Source organism: Alexandromys fortis, unplaced genomic scaffold, assembly GCF_014885135.2.
Source record: "Alexandromys fortis isolate MF-2015 unplaced genomic scaffold, M_Fortis_MF-2015_v1.1 scaffold_12, whole genome shotgun sequence".
Taxonomy (NCBI): domain Eukaryota; kingdom Metazoa; phylum Chordata; class Mammalia; order Rodentia; family Cricetidae; genus Alexandromys; species Alexandromys fortis.
Window position 1 is genome coordinate 17,538,910 of NW_026067937.1, and position 26,537 is coordinate 17,565,446.

A 26,537-nucleotide genomic window follows, 5' to 3' on the forward strand; every position below is an offset into this window, starting at 1 on the left:
TGAACACAAAGCTCAACACAGGGCTTTAAGGCTGACTGCGGTGAGCACAGGAAAAGCCACCTGGAAGACAAAGACTAGCAAAATGGTAGATACATCTTTATGCAATGTGCAGGATCCACAACCTGACTGGAGCAGGGCATTCATGGGCCAGGAACGCAGCAAACACCAAGGTTCCATGGGTGTACACCACACACCACCTGACTTATCCTTTAGCTCACAATTTCTGACTCACCTCCTGGCTCCTTCCAGGCTTCCAGCTCCATCAATCAAGGAAGAAGCAGAAAGCAATAATCAGGGCCAGTGAAAAAGACAAAACAGAGGCTGAGGAATGAGAATCCTTTAATGAGCACTTGCCTAGTAAGCATGAGGGCTTGAGTTCTGTCCCCACACTATGTGGTGTTACATACCTCTAATCCCATAAGGCAACAAAGGCAGGAAGATCAAATAGACACAGATAGGGAGGTAGATGATAGAGAGGTAATAGATGATAGATAGATAGATAGATAGATAGATAGATAGATAGATGAAAGACATGATAGAAATATAGATTAGATAGAGATAGAGAGATGATAGATGAAAAACGTGATAGAAATATAGATTAGATAGAGAGATAGATGATAGATAGATAGATAGATAGATAGATAGATAGATAGATAGATAGATGATAGACAGACAGAAAAAAAAAACAGCCCTGACAAGTAGCCCCCGAAGACACAGCTCAGCTTCAGAAGTGACGGACAGCTGCCTCCCAACTCCATCAGATCACAAAGAGGCCCATATTCTTAGCAAGGGGCTGAGCAGAAGTAACAAGAAGACACGTAGGATTCTAGTATCCATAAATGGAGCCCTTCATTTAATCCCATCACAACTACATAAAGAAACCCCAAACAAAAGGAGATATAAAAGAAGGCACAGTGACTAATACTAAATTAATTCTTATGTCAGATTATATTCTTCAGGAAAAAAAATTATTTAAGAAGATTAAATTGTATTCTAATTCTGATAAGATGCCACTGTATCAAGAATCCAATTCTGAAAGGATGCACACTGGGGATGGCAGTGAGCCAGCTCAGCATCCCAAATGATACTTCCAGAGTGAGAGGAGAAAATGAGACTCCAGACGGTAAACCAGAACTAGGCACTGCATGAGCAAGGCCCTGGCTTCTAGCCTCAGCTCCTCCATGAAACAGTCCTTTCTAAAAGGTTACTCACTTTTCGATAGATAATCTCGTCTTGCCTAAAAAGAAGAGGGGAGACAGCCTCAGCCTCATATGAGTGCAGCAGCACAGACCTAAACTTGTGTGATGTCACCCAGCCTTCTTGCACAACACCCAAAGCTAACGGTCTCAGTGCCCACCTACACAGGTACAGGTGAAACCTACAGAGTTCCTACACAGCAAGCAGGCCGAGAGTCCCAAAACACTCCTGCTTGCCCGAAGTGCAGGCTTCCAAGACCGGCGCACAGGTCACGAATTCACTATGGGTTTTGTTGCTAAGTATGTGAAAGAGTAAAAATGTTTCTTTTCCTCCTCAGGAGAAACCAAGTGTTGTGCCTGTGACCAGCAAGGCTTCCCCAGGAAAGCAGGGAGTTCTAAGCAGAGCATAGAACAGGGCGTTCCATCAGGGCCCTTCTCCATTCCTGCTTTCCACAGGACTCTGGTGATAAAAACAAAAAATATGTAGGAAACATGGGAAATAATGCATGATACCTAGACACAGGGCCTACCAATCACTGCGTCCTAAAACAAATAATTTTAAAACTGACTCATAATAACACTCATTTGTTAGCAATGTACGACAAAACAATTTGCAATAGAGCAACAGCAGCTCCTAAACGCTGGTCTTATTTTAACAGGATAGATTTCTGCGATAACAAAGTATCTAGCATTCGATAATAATAACCAAATTTAATTTTAAAACTGTCTCGATGGTTTTAACTTGCTATGCTTGGTGCTGCTAGGAAAAAAAAACAATTACGTTTTGCTTCTGCACAAATTTTGCAAATCTTTGCCAAATGGGAAACAATATTAATAAATCTGTTTTGCTTTAATAGAAAACAGTACAATTTGAGGACTTAGTGGCTGAGGACCTGCATTTTTTCCACCAACATTTGGCAGCAGCAGAACTGAGCCTCGGTTCCCAGGAATGGCGGTCACAGCAGAGCCCTGGCTGTTCCCACTCTGAGCTTCCACAGTGCTCCCACATTGGATATTATGACCCCTGAGTCAGCGCGCTAGCCAGTCCACAGCTGCTGTAATCAGATTTCTGAGGGAGCCATTTCCTAATTTTGTAATTATAAAATAAAGATCATGTCATATGCTGGAAACTTATTTTTCTTTATGTCATCTGCACAGTGGTAGGTCTAAGTAAAAATCAGACTTTCTTTTGTCTTTTTTTTATTTTAATTCGGAGAAGATGTAAATTCAGCAAGAACTTGGGTAGAAAGGTGAGGTGATTCGCTAACAAAAGCAACTGTGGCTGACTGTGTATGAAAAGGAGCCACAGCCTGCAGACACAAGACACCTACCAGCTTACAACAGCAAGGTAAAACACACATGTGCACATGCACACACATGCATGTAACATAGCTTTGTCACTTCCCAAACTCCTGGCATGGAGAACGTAGGCAATTCCACTGGGTAGTGGGATTTCTTTGGGGCTGGAGAAGGACTAAGCTAATCAGATTGTATCCTCATCAAACATTTAGGTAAGTTTTTACTCTTCAGCACATTCTGCCAATTAGGCAAAGTTCCCCTTAATGCAAAGAACCCTAAACATGGGTTTTTCTCCAAAGGTCAGGGCAGTCACTCCCAGCACAGACCGGAAATAGCAGCTGGAGCTGCCGTGTAGTTCTGGTCTCCGCCTCGGCTAATTGGGTTCAGGCTTGTTCCAGACAAGGAAAGAAAATGGCAGGCTCCCAATTAGCTTGCGTCCCCTTCTTGTCCCTCACTTTCCAGTCCTAACTTCTTGCAGTCAGGAGCTTTATAAGGTCTGTGCCAACTCGTATATAGATTTTATCAGTTGCAATAAAGCATAAAGAAACAGGAACAAAGTCAGCCATTATCTACCAAAATTAAAATAAAATTCTATGCACAGTCAGAAAAATGATACGGTTGAGAAGATTTCAAACTTCTTAAAACACTTTCTGACATCAAAACCAAGAGTTTCTTGTTCTGTTTCCTGGTTTCTCAGAGTAAAAATATCCAAACCAGGAAAACTCAGAGCAGCCCAACAAACCACGTCCTTTTGTGTCCCTCCGCTTCCTCTGTGAAGGCTCAAAAGAAAGAGATTCCCAGATTAACATGAAAAGAGACTCTCTCTGAGGGACAGACAGTCCTCCACCCCCTGAGTGCTGTATTTAGGACTGGGACTGACTTCTGAGTAAGGTGAGCCCATTGCTGCACCCAGAGATCAAGGCTAGCCCGAGCTCTAGTGCAGGGCTCTGAGAGAGTCCACTACCTCTGCTCTGCTGTGGAAGTAAAACCCATCAATGTCCCCAGAGAGAGAAAGATGTTACATTATGTAGATCAGTCCCCCACGAAGAACAGGACGTCTACCTTCTGATTGGCCTGCCAGCTGGGCATTAAGGCAGGCATCTGTCCTGCACATGCCTGGTGTTTATTATCATTGGCAAAGCTGCTGTGGTCACAATTGGGGGAGTGTGTGGGGAGAGAGAGAGAGAGAGAGAGAGAGAGAGAGAGAGAGAGAGAGAGAGAGAGAGAGAGAGAGAGAGAGAGAGCAACAAGCTCTTTAGTTAGAAATGACGCAAAGACAAAACTACCACAGACATAAGATCTAGAACTTTCCAGACTGCCTCAGTTCAATTCACATCTCTACAGGAAGACAGCCAACAGTTCTTTCATCGTGACCCCAAATTGCCAAAGCAGAACGCTGTGGGACAATGGTCTTGTACTTTGTAAAGCTTTGTCACTTGTATTTTAATAAAACCCTGATTGGCCAGTAGCCAGGCAGGAAGTAGAGGTGGGGCAATGAGAACAGAATTCTGGGAAGAGGAAAGGCTCAGTTTGTAGTCTTTACCCAGACCAAGAGGAAGCAAGATGAGAATGCCTCACTGATAAAAGGCACCAAGCCATGTGGCTAACATAGACAAGAATAATGGGCCAATTTAAGATGTAAGAATTAGTTAATGACAAGTCTAAGCTAATAGGTCAATCAGTTCATGACTGAGGTAGACATCTGTGTGTTTCTTTGGAATGTGAACGGCTGAGGGACTGGGTGGGACAGAAACCTTGGTCAACAACAGAAGACTGATTTGACTTTGTTTTCCAACCCTACATTATTAGACCCACAGAATGCAATTCTCCTCATTGCATTTTCAATACCAAAATAAAGAGAAGAGGAAGCTTCTGAAGATATATTAGGCATTGAACCTAGAGGGCCCAAGGAGAACATTTAACTAAGCAAATCACAAGGGGAGGAGGAAGGACAGCCGTAAGGGATGTTAGAGTGGAAAAAGAATCTGTTCCTTCTCTCCTGCCGGAACAACAGCGCTTGCTTCTGGCCGAGATCATAGTCTGACTTGTTTATTGTCTTTTCTGGCCGAGATCATAGTCTGACTTGTTTATTGTCTTTGTGCAGTTCTCAGCCCGTTAGATGGAGTCAGGTGTGACTAACTATCCTGCGGATGAGAAATGTCAGTGTCCTCTTCCGGGTGTAGTCGTGATGGTGCCAGACTGAGTGAGTGGATCAGCATTGCTCAAGCCTATGGAGGAAGACGCTTTAAACTCAAGACTAAAGTTTCCTCACAGCCTGCCTATCAAGTATTTCAAATAGCCTCAAGAAAGGTAAATAGATGTTCAGTCTTTAAGAAGAAATGGGAAGGTGTGTGGCTTCTCAATTCAATACCTTCGGATAAACACAAACTGTTTTTATACCACAATCACAAAGAAAAATGATGCTACTTGTGAGACCAAAGATATACCTCTGGGATTAAATCATTCCCTTTCAGAGACCTAGGCAACCATTTTTCTCCACATACTGCAATTAAAAAAAAAAATGTCATCTAGCGCATTTAGCCAAGTGCTAGCTGTCAGATGATGACGCAGAGCAAGGACACGGTACTTTACCTGTTCTTGCTTCTCCAGCCAGCGATCTACCATTGGGTGGCTGGCGCTTAGAGAGGAGCGTGCGTTGTCTCTCTGGAACTGGTTGGACCAGCTACTGGGGTCCCTCGGGAGACTCCTGTAGTTTTCATCTCTCTATTCAGAAGGAAAGAAAAGGGCATCTTTGTGAAAACACAGACCTAGCAAATTAACGACCTACGTGGGTTTTCTGAAGTCGAGGAAATTTACCCTATGCGTGTGAAATGTTTCCCCAAGTCTATACAAACTAGGAAACTGGAGGCATTACCGCTAAGTTGGACCTCGGAGATGCCAGCAAAGGCCAGGCTAGGGAAACTGAATGGGGACGGCATGGGAAGGCTGCAGAGAAGGCTGGCCATGGCCAAGAACGTGCACCTCCCAAGCTGTCACTCAAACCAGTCTCTAGTCAAATATACATACAAAAAAGAGGCGTGAGTTTCTAGAGACATGCTCTCAGGCACAGCTTTTCTTTTTTATTCTTTTCCAATATTATGATTAGGAGATACTGTCAATGAGCTATCAAAATGTTGAAAACAAGAAAAATACAATACATTTTATTCTTCTTTGGGTCCTTGAAGTTTTGTTATTTTGGGCAAAAGATTTAAGACTCTCTGGGCTTTTCTGTTACTGACATCACAAGATTGCTGTCAGGATTAACTAAAATATCAAGGAAATGGCAGCCAATCATGATAATGGATACATGATTGACAAATATTATTTATTCTGACATGGTTATGACAAGAAATGTCTCTGCATGAGTATTTCCGCAATAAGTTTTCAATTTACCATAGAAGTAGCAAAGGCAATGTCGTATAGAATGCCTCTTTCAAAGACTAAATTGTAGCAACAGGCTTTAACTTCTGAACTGCAAAAACTGATCTCAATTTTCTGAGAAGATAGGAATAAGTCTAAGAGGAAATAGGGAAGTCAAGGTTTTCGGGTCAATAACTAAATACAAAGAATTTCCAACAAGAACACCTTAAAAATTCTACCCTCAGCTCAATTCGGGTTGTATGAGAAGTTAAAGGGCTATAGCACTCTGCATGGTAACTGTGAACACACTAAATACTCAATGCAGCTTTTTACTGTTATTATTCATTTCCCCCACCGAGTGTGTGTGTGTGCATGCATATATGTGTGTGCATGTGTGTGTACATGTATGTGCGTGTGTGCACACACACAGAGGGTGTATTTGTGTGTTTGCAAGTAAGCATGTGTGTAGAGGCCAGAGGTCAACTTTAGCAGCACCTTACCATGGCTGTGCAGCAAGCACCTTACCCATTGCTATACCTTCCCAGGCATCATTTTAAATACACAAACTACCATTACCACAAAACTGAAACAAAGCAATATGATAAGAGGCTTGCACACTATAGTCCTTAGCTTGGGCCAGGACATAGTTCTCCTCTTCCCTTATGGAAGTCTACCATAAAATACAGCAAGCATAAGATAGACTTTGATTTATCTAATAGCATGACTCACGAAAATAAGCAGGCATACAATTTATTCACATAAACTCTGATGTACACATCTAGAAAATTCTTTATTAGAATTAACTCATAAATTATCTTTTAAAAGTTGGTGGCTAACTGGGGCTAAATAGATGGCTTGGTGGTGAGTGGCATCCTCTTTCACAGGATCCAGGTTCAGTTCGTAACCATGACAGTTAACAACTGCCTGCAATGCCCGTCCCAAGGAATCCAGCATTCTCTAACCAACACGGGCACCAGACATGCACACTGTACATACATATATGTACACCCCTCTACCCTCCACAGACACCAGACATACACGCTGTTCATATACACACACCCCTCTAACTTACACAGGCACCAGACATGAATACTGTGCACATACATACATACATACATACATACATACATACACACACATACACACACACATACACACACACACAGAGGCAAACACACAGACACATAAAGTAAAAACATAAGTAACATGCTTTTCAACCCTCGATGACTAAATATTGGCAGATGAACTCAGGGAAGTGGTAAGGAAAAGTTACCATAAATATGGCAACCAGAAATTCCAGTCAACCAGAAATGGTGGGCATGCTAGGGACTAACTGCCAAAGCCCACAAGGAGAAGAGTGATTTAGTCTGATTTTCATGTCAAGAATGGAGGGGCTGTGGCTAGGTGCAGGCCGGCTCTATTTTTCTCTCCTGACCATGTGATCACTGAGGTAACTGTTAACAGCTCCTTCCTCAGAACACGAGCCACTGAACAGAGGGGTTGAGAGGCCTATCCTGTGTCTTCAGTGGGGGTGTAGTTCAGAGAAACCAACAGTGACAGCCCATGGCGGCCCATGGCGGTACGTCTGACCCTTCACCAGCAGCAGCGTCAGTACGAGACAAAGCAAAGCAATCAGTATGAGCGAGGAGATGGGGAAGAGCAGGACCAGGAAGACGGCAGCATGAGAAAATGTCTCCACTGAACGCCTCCTTCACTGACTCGGGCCTTCCTGGAGGGTTCTGGGTCTGACTTTTCGCTCCCCATCTTTCACAATCCTCACGGCTGCCAACTCCTGATGACCCAGCATCCCCTGTCAAGATTCTACTCCGGACGTACTCACACCTCGTGTGACACTACCGTGCTGGATGCCAGCGAGATGTGTGCTCCAGCCTCATCCTCTCTGACATGCTCTGCACCACTCCGACAATATGTGCTGATGACATACATCATGCCTGATCATACCTTGAGGACCACAAGACCTTGACGGACACACTGACTGCACCTCACATCTCTCTCCACCTCCGCTCAGGCCTTTCCTAAGCCCAATTTCAAAGACATTTCTACTGAGGAAAAACATGCCATTCTTCAAAGCCAATCAATTGCCTCTCTCTCTAGGAAAGCCCCAGGCCCTAGTATGCCATGCTTTCTGTCAGCATGGTGTTCTAATTTCAACACAAGTTTGATTTTCAAAGTTGCTATTTCTACGATTGCAGTGAAGCCTAGAAAAGATCACTATTCACCTCGAACCACCTGGAGTGGTGACCTGCACTAATGTGGACAGCTTCCTTGAATATGTTTTGTCTCCTATTTCACATGGGTTTGTAGAACTCTTGTAAGTTTCTTCTACAGTTGCTAAGGGGCTGCTGTTGGGTTGTCAGGCAAACCTCAGTCCCAATGCAGCAGCTGTGACTTCAAATTCTACTAAAGTTGTATTTGCCAGTTTCAGTTTAATGTCACACCGACAGTTTACAATGCTTGTAGAAAATGTGGTCGCTTCTAATTTCATCCAAAAATAGTGGCTCGATTTTCCATGGAACTCAGCTATGACATAATTCAGGCAACAGGGGACTGACAGGTAATCACAATAAGGAGATTATGGCTAGAGATCAAAAGACCTGTCCTGTTTTCAGAATTTTCTGAGAAGCTCTGCAACTTTGCATACGTGTACAGTGAACTCTGAGGAGCTAATGGAAAAGAAAAGTAAAGCAGACATTACTTTTCCACAATATAGGAATATTCCCAGTTCAGAGTGAAGTCAACAGTAAATCTATGCATTAGTGCACGATAAAGACCTGCAAATTATAGCATTCTTAAAACATTACCAATTGAGCAAAGAATGTTGAAAACATATTTTAATCCCCGTGAAGCATATCTTTTATTGTGATAATATTTTAAAATATAGTTGTCTTAATCTTATCTATGTCAGATTATGTATGCTCATTTACAGATTCTAACCATAAAACTGTGAAAACGTCAATCAAAGTATTTGCGGCCTGAGATTGCACACATTAAAGGCAGGAAAAACAAACTATCAAATCTTCTTTCCCTTCATATTTTTGTAAAAGCTCACGAAAGGTTAGTAATATATTAGAAAACACCCGTTTAAATCTATTTCACTCCGTGACCAAAGTAATGCAAATATTCTATACACTAGTAAATATTCAAAGTTTACACTGGCAGAAATTTCCCTTTAGACATAAAAGCATGCTGTTGAGTGTGTGTGTGTGTGTGTGTGTGTGTGTGTGTGTGTGTGTGTGTGTGTGTGCATGCCTGTAATCCCGGTACAAAGACGTCCGAGGCAGAAGGACAACGGCAAGTCTGAGGCCAGCCTGAGATCATAGCACAGTCTGAGCCAATTTGGGCTATAGAAGGAGATGCTCTGTGAATGAATGAATGAATGAATGAATGACTAAATAAACAAGCTGATGGTGCAGATATCATAATGATTTTTTAAACCATAAAATAGTAAATACCACTACATTTGCTAATGACAAGCAATGATTTATTGTAGTTAAATTAGGACTTCATCTAGATTATATATGAAAATTAATGAGAAACAACTGTATTTTTAATTATAAAATTTGTACATAAGAGGCTGTCCCACACAGCCACGAGTCTTCGGGAGGACTGTCCCTCTTGTCAGAGAGAAGCAGGTGTGGCTGCCGTCACTTGAACGCTTTGATGCCATCGGCAGGTGCAGAAAGTCCCTGGCCTGGGAAACGTGTATTAACTTCCTGCTCCCTGGCAAGCTGCCTGCGGGACAGACCTCTTCCAGGGAAGGCAGGCAACAGATTCCCACAACATCCCACAACACCTCTCCAACAGCCAACCACAAGTCCACAAGAGGAAACTCCACAGACACACCCAGTGTTTGACAGCAGCTGACTCCTAGAAGGCTAAGGGGAGGCTTTCTCTCCTGGAAACCTGAGGCCCACCTTATCCACAATGCTGGGGACATGCAGATTGCTTCACGGCTACCATGGTGGTGATAGACGTGCAATTACGATTTCATGGATATTTTTAAAAATCACGAGGTCTCACAATACTGTAAAATATTAAACAGTCCACGAAAACTTTGTATTTGCACCTTCCCAAGGACTTTTGTGTGATGGTAAAACTTAAAACTCACAGTTTTTGACATGGAAGTCACAGCTTTAAAAGAATTTAATTTTGCACTTTAACACCTATTCCCTTCTTTTATTATTATTACATTATTCATTAGGGGGAAGGCACATCCATGGGCACTGTAGGAATTCCTACCGCCAATAGCTTTTAACTTACCCATCCACTTGGGCGTGACCTCTTATACTATATATGCCGAAGTAAAGTGCACTTCCGGCCACTTTTCCTGCTGCGGGATTTGGTTGCCCATTCTAGCAGAGGATTGTGATCTGTGAGTCTACCCCTAAATAAATAACCATCTATTATTCTCAATTCTGAGCTAGTGTGGGATATTACTTTTAAGCATCCTTCTTCACTTGGGGAAGACAAGTGTGGGATATTAATTCTTTTAAGCATCCTTCTTCACTTGGGGAAGACAAAGGACAACTCTAAAGTAAGGAAGAAGTGCAGAAACTCTTGGGTTTCTCTGTTGAAATCTTGCTACCATCAAAAATTTGACCTTGACTAAATTAGGAACAAACCAAGGATGGCATCCGGACAGCTCAGAAAAAGCAGAGAAAGACGTCGGGGTTTGCAGCCATAACTATGCACCCCATCTGAAACCAGCGAGCATTCCTCAAATGTAGGCTTACAACAGAATGGCTCTAACAATGCATCAGCAATCGAAAAAGTCAGATGAAGAATTTTCAAGACATCTCATGTCTAGAAAGAAACAGACAATGGGGTACAAGCCTGGGTGTGAGCAGACTCAAGAGACACCAGGCGATCTCGGGTCCTACACATTCTAGTCTCCTGGCTGCTAACCTCACCTCTGAGTCTGTGTGTGGGTGATGCTCACAGTGCTAAGATATGGTACAATGTTTTTTTGGGGAAAAAGGTGTTTAGATTTACATGAAAAGCTGCAAAGACAGCACTCAGTATGTTCTCTGTCCAGCTTCCTCTGACGTCATCCTTGGAAGCCGCCATGTTTCTGAAACTCCCAGGCAGAACTAGCAAAGGAAGGGTTACCTACAGACCTTGTTCTCTCCCATCTGTCTTCTTCTCTCACGGTCTTGTTAATGCAAGACAGTGTCTCTAGGAATCCTGGTCAGATACCTTTACCCCTCACTCTTGGTTCGACTGGTGGTTTCTGCCGGAAGCTCTGGGGGAAAGCAGCAGAGGTGAGGTCCCTGCCCTGTTGATGTCGTAGGTTCACAACACAGTGAGTGTCCTGGCTGATGCATACCTGGGTTTTAGGTTTTGGTGAGTGGAGCACATTCTTCTATGATTCAGCCACTAGCTGTCTCTTCCCACCTCTGTTCTTCAGCGATGGACTGTCAAGAGCAGCCATCCTCAAGCAGAAGGTAGTGAGCTCTATAAAGAAATGTGTCTCCAGTTCCATCTACTTTCTATATTCAATCACGAATATAATAACTCTCTCACAGAGAGCTAACTTCAGCACAATGACATAATCAATTTTGGTTCCTAAGCTATTTTAAGTAATACACACAGATGAAAGACGCTAAGTATCATTTTTAGAAACATAACTAATAAGAACATTAAGAAATAGAGGAAACAGACTAACAAGCAGCATAAAACTCAGCTGACCTAATAACTAGTTATTATAGCACATTGTGATACTAATGGAGCCAGCATGTCTTTTAAATTACTCTGTTTCATTATGGGTATGTGGGGACTGGGGTGCATGTGTGAGTGCAGAGCCCTCAGAGGACGACGGCATCGGATTCCTTGGAGCTGGAGTTGTGAACTATTCAAATGGGTGGCAGAAAGCAAACCAGGAGCAGGAGCTCCTACCAGCTGTCCCACTCTCCAGAGCCATGTCAGAGTGCTGAGACCCAAGACTAGAAACATTAGGCTGCGACAGACTTGCTGAGGTTTTCAAGATATAGTCCAGCTTTAGTGAATAAGTGCTCGTTACTGCTACGTTAAATAAAGCTCATTATAAAAATTAAGAAATATTCAACAGCTGGAAATATTCAACTTCAAAGGTATTTGGCTGTGTGTCAAACATCAGAGTGTGTCGGAAGATGACCCACTGTTAAAAAGTCAGATCTATCTGTTAATATGCAGGGAATCTAACTCATAGCCTATGAAATGCCAGACATACATCCTACCCCTGAGCTAAACTCACAATACCTCTCATTCATGAGAAACACCAAGCCCAGGCTGGTTCTGAACTTGCTATGGAGGCAGAATGGCATTGAAACTCTGGACTGCCCTGCCTTCATCTCACAAGAACTAGAGATGTAATTGCAATTGTATGTGGTGCTGGAGGTGTACGCCAGCACTCACCAAGCACTTATGCAAGCGCTCTGTCAACTGAGTCAGCTTAAACCTGAAACCAGAATTAAAAGTGGACCATCTTAAAAAAAATAAATAAATAAATCTCCTTTAAAAAGTGAACAACCTGAACGCATGTTACAGCTTCACCATGTTCAACCATTTAGGTCAGTTATTGCAAGGCACCAAACCTCTGTCTTCTCATCAATAAGGGGGGAATATCAATAGTACCAACAGAGCCGATACATGAGCGTAGCCTGAACCACACAGAGCACCACACAGGGCTTTACATTAACACTAAATGTGCGTAAAGTCCCCCCAGAGAGGCATGTATCCTTAAGAACTTGGATCTTAAGGTGGCACTGTGGAAAAGTTCTACGGATATCTAGGAAGGCAGGCCTTATGTGAAGCTCTGAGGTCACTAGCAATGTGACGGGCCTCCCAGCTCGTAAAGGAAGTGGTCCACGGGGACACGGCCCATCCTGCATGTTCAAACCTGTCCAACCCAGACGTATGAAGGCAAAACAAATCTTTATTCCTTAGAAATGGAACTGTTTCATCTTTCTTGTTACATAAAGTGAAGCTGCCTAGGACAAATGAGAACCATTTTTGTTCCTACATGGCTGCAGCACACGGCTCCGAAGGCACCTGGACACAATGATGTTACCAAGGATGCTCTGACTTGAACCACACTATGGGTGCTTCTGCCCCAAGCTGAAACTATCATCAGTGCGAGGGCTACAAGAGGCTGGATCTAACTTTGTGACAAAAAACAGTTAAATTTATAAGCAAAATCATCAAAAGCTTAACATGCCAACCAAATTTAAAAGATGGAATAAGGCCAAAATATTTGTAAGTGGATGAAGACTTTGGGAATTCTAAAGTCAATATTGTCCACTCAGGACTACTTCTTTGTCCTCACTGCTAAGAAAGCAGGCCTAATAAACTCACATCCCTCTGTGCTGTGTGTGCCTCTCTGAAAGTATCCATAAAAGATCCCAACTTCAGTTTGGAGTTTTATTTATCAATGGTAAGAATATCATATCCAAGCTCAAATTTTTTTCCAATACCACCTTTGGACTCCATAGTTTTTAGCACAGATTGTACTGTTTAGAGCACATGGAAGCCGATTATATCCAAGATGTATCACAGAAACTGAAGAAACGGGATGCTAACAGCCTGGACCAGGTGAGCTCAGCACTTACAGGCAGGCTATTGTTCTGATGATTATAACCACTGCGAACTAAAAGCTCCAAATGGCACCGAGTCCAATTTAAAGTCTTTCAATACATAAAACAGAGGGAATTCATGGGCATGGAGTTCTTCAACGGGAAAAACGTTACAATCAGCAGGACCTCCATTTAAGCTGTCATGGGATGGGATGGGGGTCATTTGAAGCCATCTTTGTTGTTCCTTTAGGACTGGGGGCGGGGCTGGCTATTGTAGCACCTGCACCTACATTTAGCTCACAAATAACTAAGAACAGTTTCTACTTGGTAGCCAGCTCATCAAGGGTACGAGTGTATTACATTCCATATATGTGTGTACACGCACATGTGTTATTTGTGTTTGTGTGTAAGGATGGACTGGAATACAGGCAGGCGCACACGTGTGTGGAGGTCAGAGGACAACCTTGTCTGTCACTCCTCAGGTACTATCCACCTTTAAGACAGGGCCTCTCATTGGCTGGGGGGCTCAACCATTCACAGCTACACCAGCTGGCCGGAAAGCCAGGAGCGCACCACCCCCACCTCCAGCGTGGAGTTACACACCACGCTGCCATTGCGTCTGGTTATTACCACGGACATTCTGGGGATGGCGCTCAGGTCACACAGCAATCACTTCACTGGCTGAACTATCTCCTCAGCTTCCACTTTTGAAAACATCAAATTGTGGGCTGAAGAGATGGCTCAGCTGTTAAAGGCTAGGCTCACAAAATACAAAATATATCCAATTGCATTCACAATTTGACCCGTAGTTTGAAAGAATATATTACAAAGAATAGAAGCAAGAGCGCCAAATGGTTCTGAAATGGGTGAGGATATAGAGGGGAAAGATAAATATGGACATCATAAACAAATAGAAGAATAAGGGCAGAAGGGCTCGGGAGATGGTCTAGTAGTTAGAACCACTTGCTGCTCTTTCAGAGAATCTGATTGGTGTTCTCAGCCCCCAGGGCCAGGAGCTGACAAGCCAAAATAGCCCCTGGTAGTCCAAATGCCCTCTCTGGCTTCTGTGGGAACCTGAACACAAATCAAATATACACAGAGAGACAAAATAAACATAAATAAAAATAAAAAGCTTTAAAGGGATAAAAAGTAAGCAGAGAACCCTTTAGAACAAGGAACAAGAGGTTTTGATGTTAATGATAAATCTACATATCAAATGGAAGCATCTCCCGTGCTTGAGAACCCAGCAGGCAAATTTTGACAGTGTCTGAATGAGCTATGATGCTCTCGTTCGCTGGGAGTTGGAACCTCCTGCACTGAAGTGCTCTGCAGACTAAAAAAAATGAGGGAGGTAGAAAAGCCAGAACCCAGGCCTGCCCTCAGCACAGCAGAAATGCTATTTCCAGTTCTGGCTCTGTCAGAACAGCAACAGTCAGTGTTTTGAGCCACAGTTATCAATAAGGCATTTTCAAAGCACTTAGAATAAGTTCATTTTAATTGACTTCATTTTTAAAGTGATTAAGTGTGCAATCCAAGTATGAAAAGTTAAATGTCACAAAATCAAATAGATGTTCCAGATTCTGTTTGTTATGTTTTTATCATTATTTACTATTATTATTGTTGTTATTATTATTATATCTTGGAATAACCATGACACACTTTGCTCTTTCCGTCTCCTCTCCTCCTATCTCAGGGTCACACAGTGCAGCACAGACTGGGCTGGAAGTTCAGCTGTCTCAGCCTCTCTCCAGCGCTGTGATCGCAGGGGGCTCCTGGCTCCTCCCCAGCAAGCCCAGTATTCTATATGCTGGAAACCACACAGAAAGGGTGGAACACCGGAGCAGACAGAGAAGCTTTGAGGACTCTCCCCCTCCCCACCTCTCTCTAGAGACCAGTGGAAGGAGAAGCACAGCCTACAACCATGACAGCCTGGGTTTATTCTAGGTACCACAGAAAAGATTTAGGAGACAGGATGATGGATCCATCAATAAAGCAAGGACCTGAGCTTGAATCTTCTCTCTTCATTCCTCCCTCTCTCCCTTTCCTCCCCTCCTCCCCTCCCCTGTCCTTCTCTCTCTCTCCCCCATGTAAGTCCACAAGTATTATTGGCGCACACTCCAAGAGACAGGCCGTGAACTGGAAAAGTATACCACCTCCACTTACGTTCGGTTCAGGCACACATACCTCCAGCAGGCCTGGGAATTCTCACGGCGCTCTACATAAGTGTTTATGCTTTCTAATCCTGCACTTAGTGAAACAGCAATGGCTTTAAAACTGCTCATCTTATATAGCAAGTCGAGATGTTAACATAAGCTAACATTTAGGGGTAGTCTCTGAAGTACAGTCCTAAAACTCACTCTTTTTTTTGTTTTATTTTTCAAGACAGGGTCTTTCTGTAGCTTTGGAGCCTATCCTGGAACTAACTGTTGTAGACCAGGCTGGCCTTGAGCTGACAGAGATCCACCTGCCTCTGACTGCCAGGTGTTGGGTTTAAAGGCGTGAGCCACCACCACCCAGGCAAAATTTTACTTTTAACAGAAATAATATAGGCAAAAATATAAATGTTAACCACAGAAAGCCCACCAAATAACATTAGTAGGCATAAACTCTAAAAAGTCAAGTATAAAATAAACTATTCTGCAAATATTGGAGAGACGGCAAAATCAATACCACAGAAATTAGGAAGTTTGCTGAAAATTAAACCATCCTGCTGACAGAATCCCCACTGGGATGTGGACAGCCACTGTCTACATGAATGCACACACAACCTCTGCCCTGGCTGTACACTTCCTCCTGGTTTCCAAGGACGCATCTGCCTCTGTATGCTTCTCATTACCCAGTGAATAAAAAGCACAGGAGTATCACCACAGAAAGTAAAATGCTCGCAGTGCCTTAAAACCTACTAAAGGAAATCACTAATCGGAATTAATTTCCAAACCTAGAGTAATGCTCATGGGTAACACACTAATGTATGAGGCCCTAGATTTCATCTTGAGCGTCCTGGAAAAAATATTTAGAAGATGGGGTGATGGTTCAGTCAGCTAAGCAAGGACCTGAGCTTGAATCCTCAGCCCAGTGCTGGGGAGGGAGAGGCTGGTAGACCCCTGGAGTTCACTGGCCAGCCAACCTAGCCCATGCATTGAAACTGCAGGTTTGGTGAGGGATCCTATCTCAAAAAAGAGTGGAGAGCAACTAAAGAAGACAGCTTACTCACAAAAGTGCACATACATACTCACATGCATGAACTCTAGTATACACTACACACACACACATGCACACACATACACACGTACACACACACACACACACACACACACACACGCCATTCTCAAAGAAGGAAAAGAGATGGCGGAGGCCTCAGAAAGTCCCCTTTCCAAGGGACGACATGTGTCAGGGAGTCTCAAGAACACACTAAGCAGGCCCAATAAACAGAGAAATAAGAAAGCCATGGGGTGAGAAACATTTCAAAGCCTCTCAATAATCTAAAAGCTATTGACAGCATCGTGAGGTGTTTTTATTATGGCTTTCTCCCCCTCCGCTAATTGGATAAGGATCTTTCTTGGAAATTTGCCAACGTGTAGTTTCACGCTAAAGCTACCGCGGTTTAATTTCTAAGGGAGGGGGTAAATGACTCATCAACGCGTCACCTGTCAATGTGCAGGGGAAGACCATTGCTGGTGACACCACACTGTGGCGGTGCAGGCTGACCCACTGAACTCCCAGAGAGCAGGCTCGGCTAAGTGCCCCCTGCTGCTCTTTATGGGACCGGTCACAGGCTAGGACACACAACTGTACTGGCAGAGTAAGAAGGACCAGGGGAGGCGGATAAATGACTTACACATCCACACAGGTGAAAGTCACCCCACCCAAGGTAAATGTGTGTGAAATCCCAGGTGAAAAACAGTGCCACTTTCCACACCACCTCTACTACAGTGGAGAGGCAGACAGCAAGGAGATGCTGCACACAGGACTGAGGGACCAAGAGAACTCTAAAATCAGACAAGATGCCTTCCTCCCCTCCACCTCGCACACCCAAATAAAGTATAAGAATTATAAAGAATCCCAGAATCCCACAGAAACCTACTCTCAGAAGTCTGGCAGACTCAGCATCACGAAGGCTGTGCCAGCTAGCCCTAAACTCGATAGTGGAAGGACACACTGCCATCCTACTTGAGGGTCCAGCGGGCTGGCTTTGCCTCTGCAGCCCCAGGGCCCACAACAAACTGATCATGATCTACACATTGTAAAATCATGCACCACGGGTGGGGTCTCGAGGACTCAGAAGAAATAAACGTAGTGTTCTTTCTCCCATTCTCTTTCCCAATAGGAAAAAAGGCGGGGAGGTCTTTTCATAGCTGCAAACACAAACACATGAAATGGGACAGACATACAGATGATTGGTAGATAGCTGATGGATAGACAGACGGACAGACAGACAGACAGAGAAATATTTTTACAGTGCTAACAACAGGTAATGTAAGATTTATTTATAATTTTTATTTTATGTGCATTGGTGTTTTTGCTTCCATGCAAGTCTGTGTACCACCTGTATGTATGGTGCCCATGGAAGCATCAAACCCGTGAGAACTGAAGTTAACAGACGACCCCAGCTGAGAGCTGCTACGTGAGTGCTGGAAGTCAAACCTGGGTCTTCTGCTCTATCCACTGAGCTATCTCTCTTGTTCCCAGCATATACGTTAGACAAGATTGATAAATTAATAACTGAGAAATGAAGCAAGGGAAAGACCAAAACCACACTGCTACCCACTAGCTTTCTGTACCCTCTGTGAGGACATAATGTCATCTAGGGGCTTGTATCAACCCCGGCCTTTCCTTTGGGAAAGTGTGGGCTGGGGCAACAAAGAATACTACCTGTGTAGCAGAGGGGAGTCTTACTGGCTATATCTCATCTCCATTTCTTAATATATATATTCAAGGTTGGGCACCAGTATGGATATTTACAACGTGCGAAGAGACAAGCCAAAAAAGCCAACAGTGAGCAGAACATGGTCATCAGAGCAGACTGCACAGTGGAATGTTTCACATTGTCTACGACGTTCTCTAACAAAATTCAAAGAGACGATCTCTGTAGTAGAAGAAAAATGTAGGAATACTGAGTAGCAAGTAGGTAAAGCTAAGATGGTGGGGTGTATGTGTGCAGGCAGGTGTGAGCATGAGTTGTGTGTGTGTGTGTATGCATGTGTGTGTTTCACTAGTATCCCCATCCAAACACTAGTCAAGTCCAAAATGCTTAGCTCAGGAGATCTGAAGAAAGCCTGCAAGGTGGTGGAGCTATTCACCACTGACATCTCAATGTTGGGGGTGCTGGGCTTTAGAGGCACCGGTGATCTTCCATTATTCCAGTCTTCTGGTTTCCCAGGTGTTCCGCAATGACAGATACATATTATTTACCACAAAGGCAGAAGTGCATGTGGTTAATTACTCTGAGCGTCTCAATATGCCCCTCGCACGCCTTCCTCTGCAGCAGAAGTGGGAAGGATGATGATCACTCCCTAGAGCCTCGGCACGTCAGAGTCTGCGCCGCATACAAATGAGCCTTTCTGCATGAATCCACTGGTGGGAAACTCCAGCTCTCAATGGCAGTAATTAAAGGAAGGGAAGCTCCTTGGGCCATTGCCACTCACAGCATTTGGAGGCTAGGCCTCCATTCTGCAGGCAAGGCGAGCACCTGTGAGGACAGAACGGTGTCTACAGTGCAGACTGCTGGGGTGCGCATGTTTCGAGGCGGGCCAGATGCGCACCACACCGGGCACGCTGTGCGGACTTTTCCAATCATTTTCGAGACAGGAATTCTGAGTATTAAACCCTTTCGTGTTTGAAATATGATCAAAACAGATCTGTATGCTGTAACCACACCTAAGTCCCATACCCAAGATGCTTAAATGAGTCACAGACAGATCTGGCTATGCTCAGACCACGAGCCTGCCAGGCGTGACTCAGTGAAAGCCCACTTGGAAAAAAATAGTTTTTAACTATAAACTTTACCTGTTTATAAATTTGTAAATATTTATACAGATTAATTCTGAAGAAAACTAAATGCCATGAGATCTATTTAAAAAGTGGATTTTGCTTCTTCAGACGGCTTACTTCAAGTCCTCGCAGGGCTCAAACTGGCTTCAGGGAGAAAACAATCGAATGTGGCTCCTTGCAGAATCTTTGAGAATAAAGCTAACAGCTAAATCAATAGGCGCCAACAATCCAAAACTACATTGCCTTCCACGGTTGCCCTTTAAGGCTCTTTCCAGTTCTATTATTATATTATCACTGGGCTGGGGACAAAGCCTGGATCCTGTGTGTCACACGTGGACTCTGCTTTGGAGCAATACCTCCGGCCTGATTCTTCTCATGTTAGATGTATGTACCCCATGGTTTTTAATTTCACTAGAAGTAATACTAACAAAGGCAAGAGTGTTGGCATGTAAAACCAAATAAAGAAGCTCACTGCAAAGCATGAGTCACACAAACCTCAAGCTGTGCCAGTTTTGATATGAATGTGATTGGAACCGTGTGGTGACACCTCCACACTTCCCACCACAGGCTGTGGGAAACCACTGGCTCCAGCAAGACACAGTCACCAAGTCTTATTCTGCAGATACGACCATGAAAAAGGAAAACATGGCTTGAAGCTCACTAGGTCAGCGACTAGAGGCATGGCAGAACGGGATGGTGGGTTATCTAGGGACAGGTGATGGAGGTCACAGCAAATAACGTTAATGTACTAACATGTAAGTACTGGGCTGAGTAACAAGGGTCAAAAACACAAGTTACACTAAGAATACACGCGGCACACTTCCCTTCCCCAGGGTAAAAATGATGAAAGAAACAATAAAAATATCATGAAGTGTGCTTTGTACTTCTAAGTCTATAATGTTCTGAGTTCTTTGACAGACTTCCTATGCCGATACAGATCATGTGCTCACTCATGGATAAAACATCTCCAGAAGGTCATCTAGAAAGCACAAAGAAGAAACTCCCTATAAAGAGAGAAGACAGAAACCAGAAACAAAAAAAGAAAGGGACTTTATAGGGCAACACTTCCTGTTCACGTTTTTTCTTCTGAGACTGGTTTATCGCTCAGTGTTAAAGAACTTCCCTGGCATGTTTAAGGCCTTGATTTCCATCCCTGGGACTGAGGCAGAAAAAAAGAAGGGGGAGAGGCATAGGTATGAGAAAGGGGAAGAAAAAAGGGGGTGCTGCCTTTTGAATCACTCAGATATATTATCAACTCAAAATATGGACCCCCATACTCCATATATAGCACTGGACTTCATCAGAAAATTCAAACTGCCCATTAGTCTCCACACATGCGGCTGAGAAAATCACTACCCCTCACACGGGGCCACACAGGCCCAAGGAGCACCTGAGCTCACCTGACTGACACCAAAGGACAGAAGCTGCAAAGGCTGCAGAGACAAGGGGGGTGGTTACCTTCCTGTCACAGGTTTTGGGACTTCCAGTGGTGTTCTGCTTGAGAAAACCAGCGGTCGTGGACCATCGGGTGGGGTTTTTCCTGGAGGGCTCCTCGGACGAAAAGTTATTGTCACTGACGGAAGTGGAGAGGCCACTTAAAGCTGGGTCGCTGCTCCGGCGGACATGAAGAGGCATATCTAGACACACAAAGAGAGGACTATGCTTAGCAGAAATGAACACCACCCTAGGAAAGACACATTTCATCCAAAGACTAGTGACCGAAGACTAACGCTTTTTTTTAATCTTGTAATCTAAGGTTTAATCACATATATTTACTGTGTCTGTGTACGTATGTGGGTGTGTATGTGCCGTGGCAAGCTGAAACAACTTGGACAAGGTGAGCCTCTTTCTGCTACTATGTAGGGTCCTAAGATGGAATTCAGATCTCTGGGCTTGGAGGCAAGTTGAGCCATCTTGTTAGCCACCATGTCTGCCTGGGCGTGAGCACCATGATAGCCTTCTAATCTGGAACGAAGGGAAAGCACCCCCTTGTAGAACAGCAGTACGACGAAAATCTGCCTTACATTCTAAGGGATTCAAACTCTTACTGGACATCACAGCCAAAGTTAATAAGTCCCTTTGGAGATGTTTAGACTAGTTACTGCAGTGGATGAAATATTTGGAGCTTAGCCTGTGTAAGATTTTGTTTCATTCACTTAGGCTACTTTGTATTTTATAGCCCCTTTAGATTTTGTTGTTAGAAATGACGTTGTCTTCATATTTTAATCTGAGTTTAAGTAATTTTTGTGTGAAGATATCCAAACCTATTTTATCTTGAATTAAAAAGAACTATTTTCTCTGTAAAAAAAAAAAAATAATAATAATACACGGTGAGGTCACTTAAGACTTGAGACTGCTGCCCTACTGTGTACTCAGCCTGTTTGCCTAACCTGACGGTAAAAGAACAACCAACGTTCCAGGCCTTGGCTTTCCCATGTAATCAACCTTTATACCCTAACTAATACACTCTTAAATTATACACTCTTCCATTCCCTGGACCCATGAGTAACGTGCACATGTATGTATGTTATAGTAATAGATGCTGGAAACAGCAAATATGCTGGAAGCAACATTATAAAATGAATATCCACCATAAACGTTGAAGACAACATGCAGATAGCATTTGTTTGGTTATCTGGGTCTGCTGGAGTCGGTGACTTAATCCTTGTAAATCCCTACGAAAAATTCTGCAAAGTGTCCTTCATTCTGCGCCTCATGTGATGTTTTCTGTGCTGTTCAATAAAAGGAGCAAAGTCCTTTGTTAGGGAGGCGCAAACACAGGGCCGGGCAACACAAGAGCGCATTCGGGCAGACAGAGATTCGGGCTCAGACCAGACAGACAGGGAATGATGGGAGACATGGGGAAAGAGAAGTAGAGAACTCGAACTCCCACGGGGAATGTGCTTTTTCATCTCTTTCCCTTGAAGCGACACTGGCACATTAAGGTACTCGGAGGCTACTGAGGATGTGTCCAACACCATGCACATCTGTTCGGTCTACACAGCTGCATCTGTAAATAAAGCTGTCTCTGGAAAGAGAGGGTCGGAGGGGGAAGTTTTCTGCCAAGCAGATGAAGAAGCACAGGGTGATGCTGGGACGCACAGATAGCAGCCCTCCTGTGCTGCTGTCAGAGCCATGTTTGCATTTTAGGGAAACGGATACCAAGGAGTCACCATAAATACAGTCTGGGCATCATCTTTGTGCTACCTTTGAATGAGCATCCCATGGGACGCCAGCTGGCATCCTCGTGTGTGTGTGTGTGTGTGTGTGTGTGTGTGTGTGTGTGTGTGCGTGCGCGCGTGCACTGTTCCGTTCAACAAGGTGGATTTGAGTAACAACAATAACCAGGCTGGTCAGAAAATTACAGAACTAAATGAGGAAATTAGCAGTGAATTCACTAGGGAGTCTCAGCAAAACCATAGAACAAGGTGAGAAGCTCAGGTTTCAAAGGCTCTGAGTGGCCACAAGAGCTGGGTGATCACAACATAGAAGAACAGCCTTGGCTGACCTCAAACGGGAAGCCTCCAATGTTACGGTGATTGAAGGTCACCAGACACGGGAGAAAAGCACCCCAGCCTGCTCACAGGTAGAAGCCAGCATAACTGCTCTTGTAGAAATGCATGCTGTGGGCTAGAAGAGCAAGCGAGGATGGGCACAAAAACAATCAGATGGTGGAGCATGCACTGGAACCAGATAGGGCAGTGTGGTCGCTGCAGCCAAGAATCGTTTGTTGTGCATTTAAAAACGGTGAAAGCAAAGGAGCCCAAACACTTCCAAGAGAAATAAGTGAAGAATGTGTGAGAAGAGGGAGATGCTAGGTGCACTGTGTGTGTGCACATACATCACTGCACATCGTACACGCAGGGCAAGATCACACTGTACTCTGTGAACATACACAGTAACTACATACATCACCACACATCGCACACACGGGACAGGATCACACTGTACTCCGTGAACATACACACTAACTACATACATCACCACACATCATACACACAGGGCAGGATCACACTGTACTCCGTGAATAGACACACTAACTACATACATCACTGCACATCATACATGTGGGCAGGATCACACTGCACTCCCTGAATATACACATTAACTACATACATCACTACACATGGTACACGTGGGGCAAAATCACACTGTACTCTGTGTACATATATAGTAACTACATACATCACTACACATTGTACACACAGGGCAGGATCACACTGTACTCCATGAATAGACATGGTAACTACATACATCACTACACATCATACTCACAGGGCAGGATCACACTGTACTCCGTGAATAGACATGGTAACTATGAACACAGAGATCCCAGTGCAGCTCTGCATTCAGACTCATAGACATTCAGATCTGGCTGGAGCTGTTTCTCTCTCACTGCAATGGTGCCCACTCGGAGGTGTAGTGGTTTATTTTTTTCTTGGTTCTATAACTACATGAAAGGCATTTTTATGCAGCTTACACAAACACAAAAGTTGAGGCACAGACTATTAGAACTAATGACTTCCTTTAGGTTCTGAATGATTTTACTCTTAATATGGGCCCTAAACCAGTCACACTGGAGAAGCAATTAGTTACGTCACAGATAAGCTGGGCTCAAGAACGCAGGAACAGCCCAGCTGCGGTCACAGATCAATGTGCTAGACAAAGGTTCGAGCTCCTGAGCAGGGATCATTGACCAGACAAATCATTAAGTTATTATCCACTAATGTATCAGAAAAGGCATTCTATGTCTATCTACCTATGACTATAAATGTTGGTATCAATTATTAAAGAGAAGAATGCTGTCCTCAAAGCAGAATCAAACACCCTGAATAGGACATACTCCACTAGTAGCCTCTTTTCCCATCGGGGAGTAGACAAAACAGTACACTAACTACAAATGCAGATTGTAACAACACAGCTACATTGCAAAATTGGCAACACAGAGAAGAAAAGGCCTGTTTGGTTTGTGGCGGGGACATGCATAGATGGTTTGGTGATAGAGAATGGTACTGAAGAACAGGCTGAGGCTTGTGTGGTTCCCAAACACTCACCTCAGGACCTGACCAAGCCTAAAAGGTGAGAGCCCACTGTGGTGACGCATGCAGTGAACCCCAATTCATCCAAGGCAGGCTCTGTGCGTTTGAGGCCAGCCTGGTCTGCACAGTGAGTCCCAAGCCCAAGCCAAGCCAAAACAATAACAGCAGAAAATGAGTACCTCAAATAGCTGCGGTTTATGTAGCTCATGGATGAAGGTGGTTACCATTTAATAAGCGAGAATGAAAAAGTGCTGAATCTTTACTGTTTGCATTATTAAGTAACAATAATAAACCCACTACAGGTTCCAGAACCAACATGAGTTTCTGACAATGACTTTATAGAAAGAAAAGCAGAGAAGACAGCCACTGCCGAGTGTTTCACACAATAGAAGACACCTGGATCCCGTATCGGCTTCTGCAGGCACTGTGCTGCAAAATGGGAAAGTCCAGCAACCCGGCATTACCAACGTGGAGCCGGAGCGAGCGAGATCACATTTTTTTTTTTTTGTTAAAGATTTCTGTCTCTTCCCCACCGCCGCCTCCCATTTCCCTCCCCCTCCCCCAGTCAAGTCCCCCTCCCTCAGAGATCACATTCTAATTGCCTTCTGAGATAATTGTGGAGAGTCCTTGTCCCTGCTTGACGAACGGCGGTTTCTCAAAGGTCAGAGGCAACATGGGTGTGAACGTTTCCGCAACATTAAAGTCTGCTCGCCTACCTCACACTTTCAATGGACTATATCTACTTATGAAAAATGCTGCGGCATTAGTCATCTGGAAAATATTAGTTATTGAGCTGTGCCAATCTTCTCAATGTTGACACATTTTCTCTCCTATCAGAAAAATCACATATGTTAACGTCTCTGCTGATCTCCTTGGGAACGTGTGATGGGGTGGGAAGTTGTCAACAGGAGCAAGTTATGGGTTGGGAAGACGTCAGTCATGCCCACGGTGGGTGTGAGCTTCCAGAACCCACTTTTCACTGCGAGGTTGGATTTCATCTTTGGCAACAAACACTGTCAGCTGTTGCCCTTGCGCGATAGGCTCCTGTCATCCGCTTGCTGGAAACCATCAGGTACCGGATTCTGAATATCACACAGGCCTTCTGCCCTTTTTCAAACTAAAGAGAACGCTGCCGGGCTGGTCAGATGAAGAGGGGAGCAAAGGGTTCGCTGTGCAGGCATGAGCACCCTGACGCTGGGAGAGCAAAGAGAAAGAGATCCCTGTGGCTCCCTGACCAGCCAGCCTAGCCAGAAGTGTGAGCTGCAGGTCCAGCGAGAGAAGCTGTCTAAACTAAGGTGGACAACACCCAACATCATCCTCTGGCCTGCACACACGCACATATGTGCACACATACATGAGCACCACACGTGCACGCGCACACACACACACACACACACACACACACATACACACACACACACACAATGAGTGAATGAAACCAAAAAGTTTCCCAATTCAAGCCATTGCCTAGCAGGTTTTTTGAGACAGCTGTGATGTTTTATGCCTGATTCCCACTCTGCTATTTTAAAAGCTGTGTACTAAGATATGTGCTTCCCTGCTCCCCTATCCAACCTTCCTTTATCCCAATCTTCAAGCCACCTTAGTGTTGGCAAGAGACTTGAACCTAGAGTGGCTCCCAGGAGCCCAAGGCGATGTCCCCAGTTAGTCCCTTGGGAAGCTGAGGATAGGGAACCTGAAATGACCCTATCCTATAGCAATACTGACAAATATCTTTCATATCACCATAGAACCTTCATCTGGTGATGGATGGAGATAGAGACAGAGACCCACACTGGAGCACTGGACTGAGCTCCCAAGGTCCCAATGAAGAACAGATGGAGGGAGAACACGAGCAAGGATGTCAGGATCACGGGGGCTGCACCCACCCACTGAGACAGTGGGGCTGATCTATTGGGAGCTCACCAAGGCCAGCTGGACTGTGACTGAAAAAGCATGGGATAAAACCGGACTCTCCGATCATGGAGAACAATGAGGACTGATGAGAAGCCAAGGTCAATGGCAAGGGGTTTTGATCCTACTTCATGTTCTGGCTTGGTGGGAGCCTAGCCAGTTTGGATGTT

The 26,537-nt window shown here is 44.2% G+C and overlaps 1 protein-coding gene across 17 annotated transcripts in view; it reads right to left on the reverse strand.

The window, feature by feature from the left end:
- The window catches only part of Pard3 (par-3 family cell polarity regulator), a 482,565-nt gene that overhangs the window by 251,622 nt on the left and 204,406 nt on the right, over positions 1 to 26,537 (reverse strand). For 14 of the 17 annotated variants that reach the window (XM_050147175.1, XM_050147180.1, XM_050147182.1 and 11 more), the window contains exons 4-5: positions 20,876 to 21,054; positions 5,088 to 5,219 (exon numbers count right to left, since the gene is read on the reverse strand). In XM_050147175.1, the coding sequence (XP_050003132.1) occupies positions 5,088 to 5,219; positions 20,876 to 21,054 (311 nt within the window). The remainder of the gene's footprint in view (positions 1 to 5,087; positions 5,220 to 20,875; positions 21,055 to 26,537) is intronic. The other 3 variants (XM_050147184.1, XM_050147190.1, XM_050147191.1) reach the window with 1 other exon arrangement.